Source organism: Ochotona princeps, chromosome 14 (assembly GCF_030435755.1).
Source record: "Ochotona princeps isolate mOchPri1 chromosome 14, mOchPri1.hap1, whole genome shotgun sequence".
In the NCBI taxonomy this organism is placed as follows: Eukaryota; Metazoa; Chordata; class Mammalia; order Lagomorpha; family Ochotonidae; genus Ochotona; species Ochotona princeps.
Genome location: NC_080845.1, coordinates 2,864,827 through 2,881,040, shown reverse-complemented (window position 1 = coordinate 2,881,040; position 16,214 = coordinate 2,864,827). Strand labels below are relative to the sequence as shown.

At 51.8% G+C, this 16,214-nt stretch overlaps 1 protein-coding gene across 3 annotated transcripts in view; it reads left to right on the top strand.

Annotated features, from left to right (window-relative positions):
* Positions 1–16,214, top strand: part of NUP214 (nucleoporin 214) — a 77,414-nt gene that overhangs the window by 48,026 nt on the left and 13,174 nt on the right. For all 3 annotated transcript variants that reach the window (XR_009246590.1, XM_058672213.1, XM_058672212.1), the window contains 4 exons: positions 2,040–2,101; positions 3,889–5,628; positions 8,141–8,211; positions 12,872–13,028. Coding sequence is in view for 2 of the 3 variants with exons in the window: in XM_058672213.1 (XP_058528196.1) it covers positions 2,040–2,101; positions 3,889–5,628; positions 8,141–8,211; positions 12,872–13,028 (2,030 nt within the window). In the remaining variant the exon portion in view is untranslated. The remainder of the gene's footprint in view (positions 1–2,039; positions 2,102–3,888; positions 5,629–8,140; positions 8,212–12,871; positions 13,029–16,214) is intronic.

Here is a 16,214-nt window from a genome sequence, read left to right as displayed (position 1 = left end):
AGCACCTGCATCCCATGTGGGCTCCAGTTTGTGTCCTGGCTGTTCCACTCTGATCCAGCTCCCTGCCTATGACCTGGGAAAGCGGCAGAAGAAGCACCTGGTTCCCCCAAATGGTGACAATGGCTGGAGTTTAGCTGATTCAAAGCCTAGATCTTTCTCTCTCTGTCTCCTTCCCTCTACCTTTCAACCAAGAAGAAAATAGTAGAAAATAAAACCTGCTAAAGAGGTGGACATTTAGCCTAGCACTGAAGAAGCTGGCTAGGATACCCACATCTCACTTGGCTTGTGTTCAGTAGCTGGGTTTGCTTCTGTTAATAGTCCTTAGAGACGGTAGAGGTGGCTGAAGGCATTGAATTCCTGCCAGCCAAGTGGAAGTCCTAGGCTGAGCTGGCTCCAGGCTTCAGCCCCAGCCCTGGCCGTGGGGGCATTTGCAGAGTGAGCCCGTGGAGCAGGTGCATGTCCTTGGGCATGCGCCTGCCTCTGTGTCCCCCTCTGTCTCAGCTAAATAAAAGCGCAAGCCTGTCCGAGGATTTTTCACCCTTGAAGGGTTCTGTATTCAGTGTCAATCAAACAAAGGGCTCTTAGGCTGTTTCAGTGTATTAACTCCACTCTCTTTCCTATTGTAATACGTTTTAAAAAATGTGTTTATTATCTATTTGAAAATTGGAGTTAAAGAGAGGGAGAAGTAGAGATCTTTCACCTATTGGTTCTCTCCCCCGATGGCTGAGGCTGGGTCTCCCACGTGAGTGCCAGGCCCAGCACTTGGGCTGTCTTTCCTGCTGCTTTCCCAGGCACTTGAGCCAGTACCCGTATTATCACATAAATACTGGTAGAAAGGCGAGTATTTGAACAAATCTGAGGCGGTGGGGGGAGTCAGACATGTTATGAATCATTGTGATTTATATGTTACAGAGGTCATTTGGAGCAAGAGTAGATCAGTGCCGAAGAAGCTTGTTGCAATCCTAGTAATTCTTTATCTCTGAAATGACACTTTATTACGATTTTTAAATTGAGCTGGAAATGTTTGTGTCATTATGTCAGTGGCTCATTCTGTTAGGCACAGATTCTTCCTGAAGGTTGAGGCTGTCAACATTGAGGGTAAAAGTACACATAGAGGCTATGGGTAAAAAATAAAAATAAATAAAGAGGGTATGGGCCTTTTGTTTGTTTTTAACCTTTGTTCATTTGAAGGAGAATGAATAGAGAGGGGCCTTTCATCCACCAGTTCAGTCCTCGAATGGCAGCAATGACCAGGGCTGACCCAGGTGAGGCCAGAAGCCTCTTCCAAGTTGTCCATGATCGAGTCAGGGATCCAAGAACTTGGCCGTCTTCCTGCCTTCCCAGGCTGTTAGCAGAGAGCCAGGTTAGAAGCAGAGCAGTGAGGATGTGAGCCAGCACCCATAGCGGACTCCGGAACTCGGTGCCAGCCCTGCTTTTTGTGTTTGCTTTGATATGATAAAATGTTTAGCACATCTTCTGTATCGTCTGTTCTTTCAAGGATGGCAGTGATGGGCTTAACAATTCTAAATCCTTATATTATGTACTGTATTTGCTATGGTTTGGACCCATATAGTTTGAAAATCGTTTCATTTTAAATGTGCTGTATGAGCTTTCATCGCAGTGAATAATCTGTTCTAGTTTACACTTGCACTGAATTTTTTCCTTTGGCTGCAGTATCTTTACTCACTGTGTAAAGAAAGTACTCCCAAAAAGAGAGGCAGTGGTTGCTGCATTCTGTCCAGCTCTCCAGACGCGCTCTGTGAGCTCCCTCAGTGCCACTGGCTCTGTCCTGCGGGCTTCTGCACTCCTTCCCTGGGCAGGCTGTGTGCCGGAGCCACAATCACTGGCCTGCAGCGAGCGCCATGAACGGCCCGGCCATCCTGCGCAGGCCTTCCCTGGCCCTCCTCGGCCGCCATGGCCGCTCGCTGCTACAAGTCTTGGAGTGACTTTACTCTGTATGGAGAGCGTATATGACTGAATTGTGAAAGGGGATATTGTGCCTTAGGTTTGTTCATTTTTAATTTCTCTTCACTCACTAGGACTGGCTTTAATTTTGGGATAATTACACCAACCCCGTCGTCTAGCTTCACCGCTGCACAAGGTACGCTGCCTCACTTTGCCGTGGCTTCCCGACCCGAGGGCAGGTTGTTTTTAGCCCAGGCCTTACAGCGTTGCACGGAGCCTCATGTTGGTGATGTGTGCTTGAGATGAAGGAGTTCTGTCCAGATGAAGCCAGGATTTCCTTGTAAAGTCAAGGCAGTGCTTGAACATTTGTCTCTCCAGTCCCTCTCAGTTTAGGTGATTACTTTTATTTTGCGTGGAAAGCTTTATTATCCAGGTAGTGTGGAAGTGTCTTATTGAGGTCACTAGGGAGCCGCAGGGCGTCCGGAGTGTGGAGTCCCACGTTCCCCACCTGTGAGGACCGCACGGCTTTCTTTGGTTCCTCCCGAGAGTTTTGTGTTGTCCCCCTTCATGTAACAGTCTCTTGTGAATTTTCCAATATTATTGAAAATAATACAGAAGTGGCATTTGATTACTTCCTAATTTTATCTTACAAATATGTGTTATTTAATCATTTGCAGTTGGACAATGAGGTTATTTCCAGGTTTTTCTTGTTATATATAATATAGGGACTACCTTTCTTTTATTCACCCAACAAATCTGTTCTGGAGTTCTCATCTAGTTCTGAACGTGTCGTTTGCTTTGTATAAACGGGATCTTCGGACACAGCGTGAGGGCTGGGGCTGGCGGGCTCGCCATTCCTTTTGATCCAGAACAGGAATTCCTCGAAAGATTTTTTTTTCAACCTCTGCCCCTTGGATGTTACAAACATTTTCAAGGCCCTCTTTCAGCCCCACTTTTTTTTTAACTTTTTAGGGTTTAAACAACCCAATGAAAGAAAAAATGGAGAACGAAATAATTGCCCTGAGTCTTGAGGGAGATAGGAGTTAATGCAGCCGTCTCTGTGTCGGCAGCTTAACCAGCAGGAGCAGGGATGGCAGCCCAAGACCACAGCAGGCCAACCCGGGCGACACCAAGGGCGTCCAGGAGGCCACGGGGCACACCTAGGGCCTCCCGGGAGGTAATGGGGGACACCAAGGGCCATCCGGGGGGATACCAGGGGTGTCCCGGGAGGCCTCGGGGGACACCAGCGGCGTCCCAGGAGGCCACAAGGGACAGGGACTGCACAGAGGTCCTAAGTTTGTGATGGCCAGACTTTCTAAGGCCACTTGCAGTGGGCTAATTTTAATTTGCAGATAGCAAAGTTTAGTTGCTGTTTCATGTTTACCACCTACAGTCTGACAGCTCTGAGGTGTAGGTGCTGTTACTTTCTGGACTTTTCCAGAGAGGAAGTGAAGTCCCAGCTCAGGAGTCACATCGCCAGCAGGGGGCAGATTCCCCGCCTGGAGACCCCCAACCCGAGTCCTCACCTGTTAAAGGGTGCTTAGCAGAGCGTTCATAACCAGCCCGTGGTGCTTTGTAAAAGGAGTTGTCTGTGGGTGGACATTTTGCCCACAGCAAAACACGGGAAGCACCTGCGGTTTGAATCAGATGTTATTGTGTCGGGAGGTCTGGGGAGCAGCACTGAGCCAAGCCTGTCACCACGGAGAGGACCCAGTCATCAGACAATGGCTTCTCCGTGTCCCTCTTATTCTCAGGATCACGTTTGTTGTGCTTCAGTGATCCTAAAAAGGAATATTGGGTTCTTTTCTCCTCACTGAGGTGACTCAGAAGAGTGATGGAGAACCATTGCTTGCCTCCTCCCAAAGAAAACCTGTTAGGACAAACCATTCCTTCCAGACTGTGGCTCAGAGATGCGATCCGTGGAGATGCAGCGGGCCGTGCTCTGCTGAGTCAGCCTGTTTCCTGCTCTCTTTGTCTTGCTAGGAGCAACACCCGCCACCAAAGAGACAGGCCAGCCGGACACATTTTCCTTTAGCGGTGGAGGCAAACCTTTTTATGAAGCCATTCCTGAAAGTTCTTCCTCAGCGTCCAGCGCCCCTGGGGCTGCCAGTTCTTCTCCGGGAGAGTCTGCTCCTTCTGGCAACAGCAGGCCTGGGGCAGCTTCTGGAACTGTTCTTGCTGCCACCTCCAGCAAGCTGGAAGCTGCACCGGCCAAGCTGGGAGAGCTTCTGTGTCCGAGGCCTTCGGCTGGGGAGACTCTGGGGAGCTTCTCCGGGCTGCGGGTGGGCCCGGCGGACGACGCGGCAGAACCAGCCAGTAAGGCTTCCAGCGTGCCCTCGGGCTTCACTCTGAGCGGCCCTGCAGCCCCCGGGAAGCACGTGGGGCCCCCGGTGAGTGCCCCTGCAACTGCTCCCACGGCAGCACCGCCACCAGCAGCGAGCACAAGCTCTGGCAGTTCCTCGGGTGCTGTGTCTGGCAGCCTGCCCCTGCCCAGCCCAGGAACCTCGGGGGCCATCGGTTTCGGTGGGATTTCTTTCGGTGGTAGCAAGGCCAGCTTTTCCTTTGGAAGCTCACAGACTAGTAGTACAGTGCCCCTGTCTGCCCCCGCGTACACCACAGCCACCTCATCCCTCCCAGCGGCATTCCCAACACTGTCGTTTGGGAGTCTCCTAAGTTCAGCTGGCTCCTCCCTGCCCGCATCTTCCACCAGAGGTGCGGAGGAGGCCACGACGGCCGCCGCTCCACCCGAGAGAACAAGCTGTAATGAGGGCTCAGCATCCACAGCCCCACCTCCAGGGCAGCAGCCGCCAGCCCATCTTCCGCAGGCTCCTCAGCCAACGCCGGACTCTGGGAACAAAGAACCTGCTCTTGTCCAGCCGGCAGTCAGCAGCCCCAGCTCCAGTGCCAGCCACATGGCCCCTGCTGCAGAGGCTGTTGCAGCAACCACTGGGGGCCCTGAAGTCAAGACAGAGGTGGCACCCCCCACTTTTTCCTTCTCAGTCCCTGAGCAGACTTCCACCGCAGGCAGCACGGTCCCAGGTGCCCCAACCTCCTCCAGCACTGTCCCCGGCAGTACTCCAGGCCCAGCTACAGAGACAGCCGTGTTTGCAACAGTCTCTTCTGGCTCATCAGTCTTTACTCAGCCACCTGCTGCCAGTTCTAGCTCAGCGTTCAGCCAGCTCGCCAGCAGCACAGCCACTACGCCCTCGGCAGCACCCGTGTTTGGACAGGTGGCGGCCAGTACGGCCCCGGGCCTGTTTGGGCAGCAGGCAAGCAGTGTGACCAGTACGGCGACCACTACGCCCCAGGTCAGCAGCTCGGCCTTTGGCAGCCCAGCGTTCGGCGCCTCAGCCCCAGCCGTCTTTGGACAGTCAACGTTTGGACAGGCCCCAGCCTTTGGCCAGGCCACAAGCAGCCCTACCAGCAGCTTCTCCTTCAGTCAGCCTGGCTTCAGCTCTGTGCCCGCCTTTGGCCAGGCCACGTCCTCGGCCCCCACCCCCACCAGCGCCAGTGTCTTCGGTGCCTCCTCCAATACCGGTAGCTCCAGTTCCTTTTCGTTTGGACAGTCTTCTGCCAATGCAGGCCGTGGACTGTTTGGACAGAGCCCCACTCCCACTTTTGGGCAAAGCCCTGGCTTTGGGCAGGGTGGATCTGTGTTTGGTAGCACCTCGGCCGCAAGCACCGCAGCCACACCCTCGGGGTTTAGCTTCTGTCAAGCTTCAGGTAAGACGTTTGTGGGAGATTTTTACTTTGACCCATTGTGGGATGTTTGAAACCTTTGCAAGAAGCACGTATTACCTTTGTGAATAAAGGGAAAGAAAAAAAAAAATCTGTAGGGTAGCCGCTAGAGTTTGCAGCACGTGGGTTAGGGTTCACTTGGCCATGCTGGCCTGATGTTCCTCCTGGAGCCACAGTCGGAGCTCTCACCAGGTTCCCTGTCGGCACCATCAGCCCGATTCCACGGCAGGGGAGGCGCAGGTGGCTGTAATTTGAGGTCGTGGTGGCTAACTTCATGTCTCATTCAGAAGGTGTTTTTGGGGTCAATGTGTCCAGAGCTTGAAGCCTCGAGGACACTGCTGGGGAGTGAGGTAGCGCTCACAGCGAGCCCAGCTAAAGGACGGTCCCCGTGCCAGCCTGCCGAGGGGGCAGCCGCTGGCATTTCAAGAAGCAGGCGTCTGTCTGTTCAGTATTGTGATATTTTGGTTTTATTTCTAAATTGTACTGTTTTGAAAGGAAATTCATCACTATTGTGCATTCGATTTAGCACCTACTTTTACTTTTAAGTGTTGACAGGCTGCCCAGACGCTGTCCTGCTGTCTGATGCTTATCTTGTTGGAAGCAGCTGTTTGGGTTAGGTTCTCAGAGAAACCCAGGCAGGGCCACACCCAGAACTGCACATTCGTGTCTCTGATCTTTTCGAAGTGGCCAGTAGTTTGTTAGACAGAACTGCTTTCCCTCCCAAGTGCAGCTCTCGGGTCACGGTAGCAACAGACAGACACAGGTCAGATGTGGGAAAGCCTCACTGGGCCGGAGTGCAGGGAGGGACAGGTGAGAACGAGCAGAGAAGAGACCAGGAAGCTGACCCTGACTTCATCTGCTCTGAAGTCAGACGATCTCAGGAAGATTCCACTGGGCAGACTGTTGGGGCAGCTTCCAGAGCCCTGCGTGAGGACCCTGAGCTGTCCGTCCCATCCTGGACTCGCCTGCCGGATCAGTGCTGCACTCAAAAATGGGACTTGGGCTTCCCGCCTCTTATTATGCCCTTTGCTTAAGATGTGTAGTTTTGTTTTAAGATTTGTTTATCATTATTGAAAAGGCAGATTTACAGAGGAGAGATAGAAAGATCTTCCCTCTGCTGGTCCACTCCCCATATGGCAACAACAGCTAGAGATGAGCTGATCTGAAGCCAGGAGCTTCTTCCTTGTCTGCCACACAGGCATAGGTCCCAAGGACTTGGGCTGTCCACTACTTTCCCAGGCCACAAGCAGGGAGCTGGATGGGAAGTGGAGCAGCCGGGACACAAGCTGTCTCCCATATGGGATCCCAGTGCTTGGAGGTGGAGAATTAGCCAGTTGAGCCATCATGTTGGCCCCACAACCTGACGTCCCCATGTTGAGCCCTCTGGATGGAGGATAAACTGCCCTGGGAATCAGGCAAGCCTGGAAATAGAAATGTGGTGGACCTTCTGTAGCTCTGGGCTTGCAATCCATGGTTTCAACCAACCGTGGACCAAAAATACATTAAAACAGCAAGAGCTCAAAGTCCTTGCCTTGCACACTCCGGGACCCCATATGGGCGCCAGTTCCTGTTCTGGTGCCCTGCTTCCCATCCAGCTCCCTGCTTGTGGCCTGGGAAAGCAGTCGATGATGGCCCAAATCCTTGGGACGCTGCACCTGCGTGGCAGACTCGGCAGAGGACCCTGGCTCCTGGCTTCAGATTGGCTCAGCTTTGGCTGGTGCGGACTCTTGGGGAGTGAATCAGCAGAAGGAAGAGCTATCTCTCTCCTCTCTGTATATCTGACCTTCCAGTTAAAAATAAATAAGTAAATAAAAACAGCAACAACAAAGTCTGTAGGTACTGAACTGGTACTGACTTTTTTCTTGCTGTTGTTCCCTAAACAATCCAGTGTTGGGTGTCTCTCTCTCCTCTTCCGAGAGCACCCCACCTCCCGGCTTTCTCTCCGGAGGTGCTTCCCCTTCCCTCGCCCTTCCCTGCTCACCTGGTCCCTTCGCAAATAAATTTTTCTCTCTGCAACAGAAAAAAAAAATCCAGTATTAATACCTACTTATGTTGTGTTAGATATTATTATAAGTGATGGGGTTATGACTTTAAGTGTTCGGGAGGATGTAGTTTATATGTACGTAGTACACCATTTTGTAGGAGGGACCCGGGCATGCTCCAGCTTGGGGATCTGCAAGGACTCCTGGAGCCCATCCCCTGTGGCCAAGGAGCGGCTGTTCTCATAGGAAAGACATGCGGAGTCTAGGAAAAGCCAGCACTCGCTTGGGCTCTGGTAGGAGAGAAAGACCAAATCCCTGAGACTGAAATTTGCATTATTTAAAATAGCAGCAATAAAGAAAACTGTAGAGCTTTGCTCAGGACCTTCTTTCAATTCCTAGATAAGGAAATATTTTATTCGTAAGTTCAACTGAATGCCATTGAAAACAAGAATGCCACTTTGCTACTGTAAAGAGATTATTCAAATTGACCTTTCTTCTTTTTTTTCTTTTTTTAGGTTTTGGGACTAGCAGTACTGGTTCTGTGTTTGGTCAGGCACCCAGCACTGGCGGAACAGTGTTTGGCCAGGTAATACGTCAACATGCCTGAAAGCCGTGCACTTTCCCCACGTGGTCTGATGGTCCGTGCTGTGCGAGCGCGTCGGGCAGGCAGCCAGCTGGGCTGTTGAGCTCCGCTCTGCTCGCCTGCTGCAGAGACGTTCAGTTTATGATGGCAGAGGATCGCCAGACACTTTGAGAGCATGTTGCCTGATTTCCATGAGTCTTTGCTAAGAGTTGGCAGGATATGATCCACGGTCTCTGGCCCCCCTCAGCCTTGTGTGGTTTGGTTTGGTTTAGCAGGAATAAATTTTACATTTTTAAATGGTGCTGTGAAAAAAAGAAAATGCCACAGAGCCCACACGTGCTAAGCTCCTGTAGTTTAGGTCTTCCTAAGGGTGAACTGAGTTGGTCCGCACTTTTTTTTCCTTTTTTAAAGACTTTACTTATTTATTTATTTTTACTTGAGAGCGAGCGAGCGAGCGAGCGAGCGAGATCTTCCGTCTGCTGGCCGAGCAGCCTCTGCGCTCTCGTAGGCCACCTGCAGGAGCTGAATCGGAAGTGGGGCAGCCAGAATTAGAATCTGAATCCATGTGATTAGTGCTCTACACCACTGTAGCAGCCGCAAGGTGCTCCGCTTTATACAGCTGGGAGTTATTTGTACCGAGTTTAGCTTTAGGGCTCCTGACAGATTAATTAAAACCGTTGTTGAAGGTGGCTTCACGTGCTATACCACAGCACCAGGCCTGAAGAAATAAAATGTTCAAACTTGAAAATACCAGTGAGAAATAGGGAATTATGCAGAGTACTGTAGCAGTTCTGAAAGAGACCAAACAGAATTTTTAGAAAGATGGAATAATTGCCATGTAGGACTTAGTGGATCTGTTTAACAGCAGTTTGGAGAAAAGAGCTGCAGTAAACTGCAGGATGGAAGGCAGAGCGTGTTTGAGGCTTTGACTGGCCTGTTCTTGTTGCAGCTGTTCAGCTCTGCCATGTACCACAGAGAGGTGCCCATGAGCAACATGCGGATGTGTGCATGACCATGTTCCGGTAAAACTATCCACTTACAAAAATAGACAGTAGACTGGACGTGGCCCATGAGCTACTACCCAAATAGTTTAGCGACCCTTTAACTAGATGGTAGCAGGAAGTCTGTAGGAGGGGAGGTGCTGTGGGCAGCAGGATAGGCGGCTGCGTGGGACCCCTGCATCCTGTGTCAGAGTGTCAGCTCAAGTCCGTCATCTTGTTAACGCATGCTGGCAGGCAGCAGGTGATGGCTTAGGTGCCTGGGTCCGTGCCACCAGGTAAGAGCCCTGAAGGAGACCCAGGAGGAGAAGGAAGAGAGTGTGTACGAATCATTTTAAAAAGACTGATGGGTAATGGTTGTGCAGAAATTCGAAAACACACCAGGTGCCAAGCACACGCGTCTGGTCGGGTTTGAGATGTGTCCTAGCGCAGCTGCAGAGCAGGGACAAGAAGGTACTGGAAGCAGCAGGAAAAAGACAGCCTTCTAATAGCTAACTGCCCTCTGGGCTGGAGAGTGTCTACTTAGGATTTCCAAACCCAGCCAGAAATACCTTGGAAGGATGAAGTGAGATCAAGACTTTTTTTTTCCAGGATACTGAGAGAATTCTTTTTTCTGTCTTAATTTTAAAAGCATTAGTGGGGTTTTTTTTTGGGGGGGGGGTTGTTTTGTTTTATATTATAATAAATTTATTTTATTTTTGATGTTTACATAATTGAGAAGGATGAATACCCATGGGTACCACTGATTAGGTGGGGAGAGCTGAGGCAAGGGGGAAGGTTTGTGAGACAATTGCTTCCAATTTTTTTTACTTCCTGTGTCTGGGGGAAGGGAGGATAGAAAGGGAGAGGGCCGCTCCCAGCAGCCTGACCACGTCCCTGCCTGGAGGTGGAGCTAGCCGCCCGGCGTCACCCGGGGTTCCCGATGATAGTGCTGGGATACTGCTGGTTTCATGATTCCAGGGTTGAGCAATAATGGTGGCATAGTCCACCCTAGAGTTTCCACTCTCCTAGTTACTTAAAAGCATTAGTAAGAGGGTAATAAATAGTGAACCAGCCTTGAACCCAGAGTCTGAGCAACTTCACACACGGAAGGATTGTTGGTGAGGGGAGGTAGTCGCTCCACGTAGCTCGCCTTTGACGGAGGGTGGTGGTCTTGCAAGACTATTAAAAAATCCTGTGATGAGGAAAGCAGGATGTGACCGGGATGACAGGTTAAGTTAAACGGTCAAGAAATGTTTTTCCAAGTCTCAAAAATGTGTCTGTTTTGTTTCTTTGGGTTAGGATTAAGTAGGGACCAAGCATTGGGATTCCATATCTGTTCAGTGTCTCTCCTCTCAGTTATCTCTTTGAAAGAATTACAGAGAGCAGAAGAGAGAGAGAGATCTTCATCCCTCTTCACTTTGCGGTGACTGCAGCAGCCAGCCACGACTTATCCAGGCTGAAGCCAGGAGCCAAGGGCTTCATCCCAGTCTCCCGTGTCTGGGCCGTCCTCTGCTGCTTTCCCCAGGCTGTTATCAGGGACACTAAGCAGCGCCCTGGTCTGAGAGACTAGGATGTGTCTCTCCCTCTTATATTCCTTGTCATTCAGCTGCTAAAACAAAGCCAGTCATTTGTCCCCTGCAGTTTGTACGGTGTGGTGTTGGCGGCCTTTCTGTGGCAAGACTTCCTAGTTCACTTGACCCTCAGTCCTCCCTTGCTGTGAGGTGGTGATTGGCTCTAGAGGCCAGGTCTTGAACACTTCCTACTCAGTTGTATTAAGCACTTGTTAAGTTTTTAAGACACGTAGTCTTATAGTTATGGTTTCTGTTTTAATGGATCTATCCCTGTGAATCAATGAGTGAAATGACGAGGTGTCAAATTCACTCATTCTGCAGGAGTGCTTGGGCAAAGACAAAATGCAGCTGGCCGCAAGGTGATGGGCGTTGAGCCTGCGGCTGCCTTGGGGTGTCAGTATACTCTTTGTGTGTGTGCACCTCAAGATTTCTCAAATTTTTTTTTAAAGACCTGCTATTTATCTCAGTTAAAATGAGTGGATTTCTATTAAGGCAGTCTGAGGATATAACAACTAGGAGACACCGTTCCCTTCAGCCAGGGTGGCTGGTTACGCACTTCTGTCCGTGTCTGGTAGCCATTTCCTACAAAGTGCAGCCGTCTGTAATGCTGAGATCTTGCAGGGCCGAGTGTGTATAGAGATCAGAACTTTGCTGTGTTCCGGCCTGCTGTGAAAGTCAGCTGAACAGTGAAACCGTGTCCTCCCTTTTGGATACAAGTCCCAGAGCTCAAGGGATGGGTGAGGATGATGGAGAGAGGCGGGGCCAGGCCGTGTCAGGTCTGTCAGAGCTTACAAACAGGGTAAAGTGACTAGACGAGCCCCAGTGCTCTGGAAGCAGGATGTTCAGTTTTTGCGTAATCAGACAAAGAGCGAGGGTTAGGAACTCAGCCCATGTCCAGAGGAAGCCACTCAACTGTGGGGCCATGGGAGTGGCACCCTGATACTGGCCTTCCGTGGAGGTGAAGTGATTGCTTCCAGGGGACTTAGAAAGTGCCTGACACAGAGAAGATGCTTCAGCAGTGATCCAGTGTCATGGCAAAAATGCCACAGTCCTTTTGTAAGTGTGCATGACTCTAAAATGCGCTGTGTCCCACTTAATCTACTACCACTCAGAGGGGGTCGCGTGTTGTTCGTGTTCTGCAGAAAGGGGCCCTACCACACCACTCCACCCTTGAAGGAAGTTCCTGTAAACTTCCTCTGCTCAACGTCTGCTCGCTTACTTAGTTATTTCAGGAGTTGTGGATTTGAACAATGGAGAGAGATCTTCCATCCACTGGTTCATTCCCTAAAGGGTTACACCAATCAGGGCTAAGCCAGGACCTCCAACCGGCCCCAGCACTTGGCCTTCTTCCACTGCCGTCCTGAGCGCGTTAGCAGGCAGCTGGGTCGGAAGTGGAGCATCCCGACTTGAACCCGCACTCTAACTCACAATGCCAGGCCACCTTGTGACCCATGTGCAACACCTGTCATTTCCTAGGTTATCAACCAGGGAGGCATCACCTGTCACTAATGGGAATGGCCTGTCAGGCCACCCACTGGTCGTCCTTAAAGAACCAATTTCCAAACAGAAAACCTAGTGTCTGGTGGCCGCTCCAGCTTTGAGTCAGCAAATGCCCCTAAGTTAGCATCCTCAAAGCCTAAGATATGCCAGCTTGGACAGCATTCAGCTATGGTCATCACTTCAACAATGGAGCTAATTTAAGCTTGTTCCTGCAGCACTGGGAAAGTCATTGTAAATAAAAATGCACGAATTGGGAGAAAAGACACTACAGAGCACTCATCCTGAGTGGCTGAGGCCAGCCTCGCCAGAAGCGTTGGAATCTCGAACGCTCATACTCCGAATGTTTCAGCCTTTTACAATTTGGTAGCTGTCTTTTAGGGTTGATGTTCATGTTCCTGGCATTACACCAGACACAGAGTGCAGGCAGCAGGGCAGATAAACACCACAAGTTGCCATCCACACGGATCATGTTTGCAGAGCAGTGCAACATGGCTCAGTCCACACCGGAACTCGGCAGGGTTGCTTGTTTCTGAGCACCCCTGCCCCGGATGTGGCCTGCTGTGCCACGGTGACCCTCATCCTGTCTTGCTTCCTGCCCCTTTTGTTTTCCAGCAGTCGTCGTCTTCCGGCGGCAGCCTGTTTGGCTCTGGAAGTGCTACTAGAGGGGGCGGTTTCTTCAGTGGCCTTGGAGGCAAACCCAGCCAGGACGCAGCCAACAAAAACCCATTCAGCTCTGCCAGCGGGGGCTTCGGATCTACAGCCACCCCAAGTAAGTGGAGAGGCGTGCTTCCCAGTCTGCTGTCATCCGTGTGGTGTCGGGAAGGCTTCAGGGGCAAACACAAAGCAGGAGCAGAAGGCTGCAGGCACGGAGGACAGAAAGTGTTTCTCCAGGACTCACTGTCTCCTTCCTGGCTGTGAGAGACTGCAGGCGGACAGGCCTGGTGAGCCACAGCAGGACAAACAGGGTGCTCAGGGGAGCATGTGGAGTGACGTCGCCTCACCGTGCCTTGTCCCTGCAGTTGGGTCTGAGTTTCTCTTGAAGATGTGTCTGCTAGTTCAGTTCAGCAGCCTCTGTGTTAGCTTCTCTGCTCATCTGCTGCTGATGGCAGCGGGGGCCCAGCATCTTGGCCTTAGTCTTCCGTCTGGGCTCCTGCAGCTGAAACCGCCCTCATCCACTGGGCCACCTCAGATCCCAGGGAGCCGCCAGCTCAGGTGGCAGCTGTCGCTCTGCTCTTAAGGCCAACGTAGTTAGAAGCAGAGCTTGTTACTGTGAGCTGCTCCTCTGGAGGATTGTTCCAGCAAGGCACAAGGGAAGCTGGCTTGTCCAGAGACCCACAGCGCTGCCCTCGGGGGCTCCCTGGCTCTCGCTGCCATGAGGGATTTAGAATCCTAGAATGAAGGGGTCTGAGAGACCAAGTCTGACAGTTCCGTAAACTGTTGATACAGGTGAATTTTCAAGCAGAATCCTGTGTGTGAAAGCAGGGTCACTGCAGGCAGAGCTCAGGAACCCTGAGCTGCCCTGGACAGTGCCCTGCAGTCGTGCCACAGGCCACAGGGCCGTCCGCACAGCACGTACTTTGAAAACATGATCCTTTCATGCCAGTAAGGAAGGCGACAACCCACAATGGTCAGGTGGGTTTTAAAGTCGTCAGGTGTGATTTTAAAAATTAAATAACAAAGCTAAAAAGTAGCATATCTGGAATTCCGCTAGAATACCCAAACATGGGCATCATGCTGGGTAAGAGACTTATCCCAGAGGTCAGTGATTGTGATGCTCTTACCGTTTTATTAAAGCTCAGTTGTATCTTAGCCCTGTAAAAATTCCCTTTCCATGGAGCCAGTATTGTGGCAGCACAGCCCATGCTGCTGCTGAGACGCCAGCTTCCCATGTGGCCTCTGGTTCAAGTCCCGGGTGCTCCACTTTGCGAGCCAGCTCCTGGCTGGTGCACCTGCAGAGGCAGCAGGTGTTCTGCTGCCCTGATGGGAGGCCGGGATGAAACTCCTGGCTCCTGGCTGCACTTTGGCCCAACTCTGACTGCTGCAGCCATTAGGGGATTAACTAATAGAAGATTTATCTCTATCCCTGCCTCTCAAATAAATACATCTTTGTTTTTTTTTTAATTTCTTCAATTCATCTCTAATCCTCCCTGTCACAGAGTAGTCTCCTGTCAGTCAGCTGGAGCTGGCTTACACAGAAGCCAGCTGTAAACATGCCATCAGGGCCACCTGTGGTGCCACCGTGTTGTATAGCCTGGTATCAGCCATGCTGGGGGTTACACCACGAACACTAGAAAACACCACCAGGATTACGGGGCAGTTCTTGACACAGCATTCTCAATTCTGATTCAAACTAGACATGCAGCTATTCTCAGTTTTTGTTTATAATTGTTTTTCTTTTTTTTAAGATGTATTTATTTTTATTACAAAATCGGATATACAGAGAGGAGAGACAGAGAGGAAGATCTTCCATCCAATGATTCACTCCCCAAGTGAGCACAATGGCCGGTGCTGTGCCGATCCGAAGCCGGGAACCTGGAACCTCTTCCAGGTCTCCCACACAGGTGCAGGGTCCCAAGGCTTTGGGCCGTCCTCAGCTGCTTTCCCAGGCCACAAACAGGGAGCTGGATGGGAAGTGGAGCTGCCGGGATTAGAACCGGCGCCCATATGAGCGTTCTTGAACGGGGCGTTCAAGGCGAGGACCTTAGCCGCTAGGCCACGCCGGGCCCTATAATTGTTTTTAATTCGAAAAACAGAGATCCTCATCTGTTGATTCATTTCCCCAAAAGCCTGCAAGAGCTGGGGTGTGGCCCAAGCGGGGAGACTGCATGGTGGTGGCCTGCTGCCTCCTGGGGTGTGCACTGGCAAGAAGCTGGGATTTGAACCGGAGTCTCCACTATGGGGTGCGAGTGTCCCAAGTGACAGATGCCCTCCCCCAACTGTTCCTGATACCAAACACTGGGTTCCCTTTGAACTGTGAACACCAGCGTCTGTGCTCAGAGGAACTGGGGGAGTCTGAGGAGAGAAGACAGCGCTAACGTGGCTTGATAGTGAAGGGAACAGGAAGCTGTGCAACTCCGGGGACACGTGCAGGAACCGAGGAAGGAGCCGTGTGGGTGGGAGAGGGGCTGGGGCCGTGGGGAAAGGGCGCTGCCCCCCCCCACGGTACTGCTGATGCTCAGCGCAGTCACGCAGGCCAGCACTGCTGGCGTGCTCTGGGCCTCTGAGCACGGCTTCTCTCCTGGGCGCTGGGGACCAACTCCTTGTTCCTTGCTGCTCCTTTCTTGAGGGGTGTCCCCATAGCCATCTGGGGCATCGCTGGAGTCTTCAGACTCCCTTCCTTCCCCAGTGACCCTCCTGTCACCTGCAAACAAATCCTGTCCTTAGCCCTACCCACAACCCCCTGGCAGCTCTTTCCCACCAGCCGTGGGGCCAGAGCCGGAGCATCTCTGCCCTGGCATTCCAAGCTCCTCGTGCCCTGACCCGGCTCACCGTCCTGCACTCTCCCCTCACCCCTCCCTGTTCATGCTCACCCCATGCTGTGTCTGAACCTCTGTTACATGCGACAGGGGTAAAGTTGTTCTGTGCACCTGTTGCCTAAGGATCAGAGAGGCCCCAGTGACCTCTCCCTCTGGAAGTCCTGCAGCCTTGGATTGGAGTCAGCAGTTATGAGTACCCGCTCTGGGCCACATGTGGAATACCTTGTTGCCGCTTGGACTTGCGGCCATTCTGCTGGCTGACGAGGAATGTGCTCTGGGAGGGGATGTGGGCTTCAGCTGCACGGCTGGATTGAAGCCAGGTCTGTTCCTCAAACTGACCTGCACACGGCCAGCCTGACGGCTCCCACAGGGCCTGGAACATTGTCTTGTAGATAGAGTGACCCAGCAGGTCCTTTTGTGGCGTTTGTGCCACAGACTGCCTAGTTCTGAACCTGCCCTCTTCAGCATGTCCTGAGGAC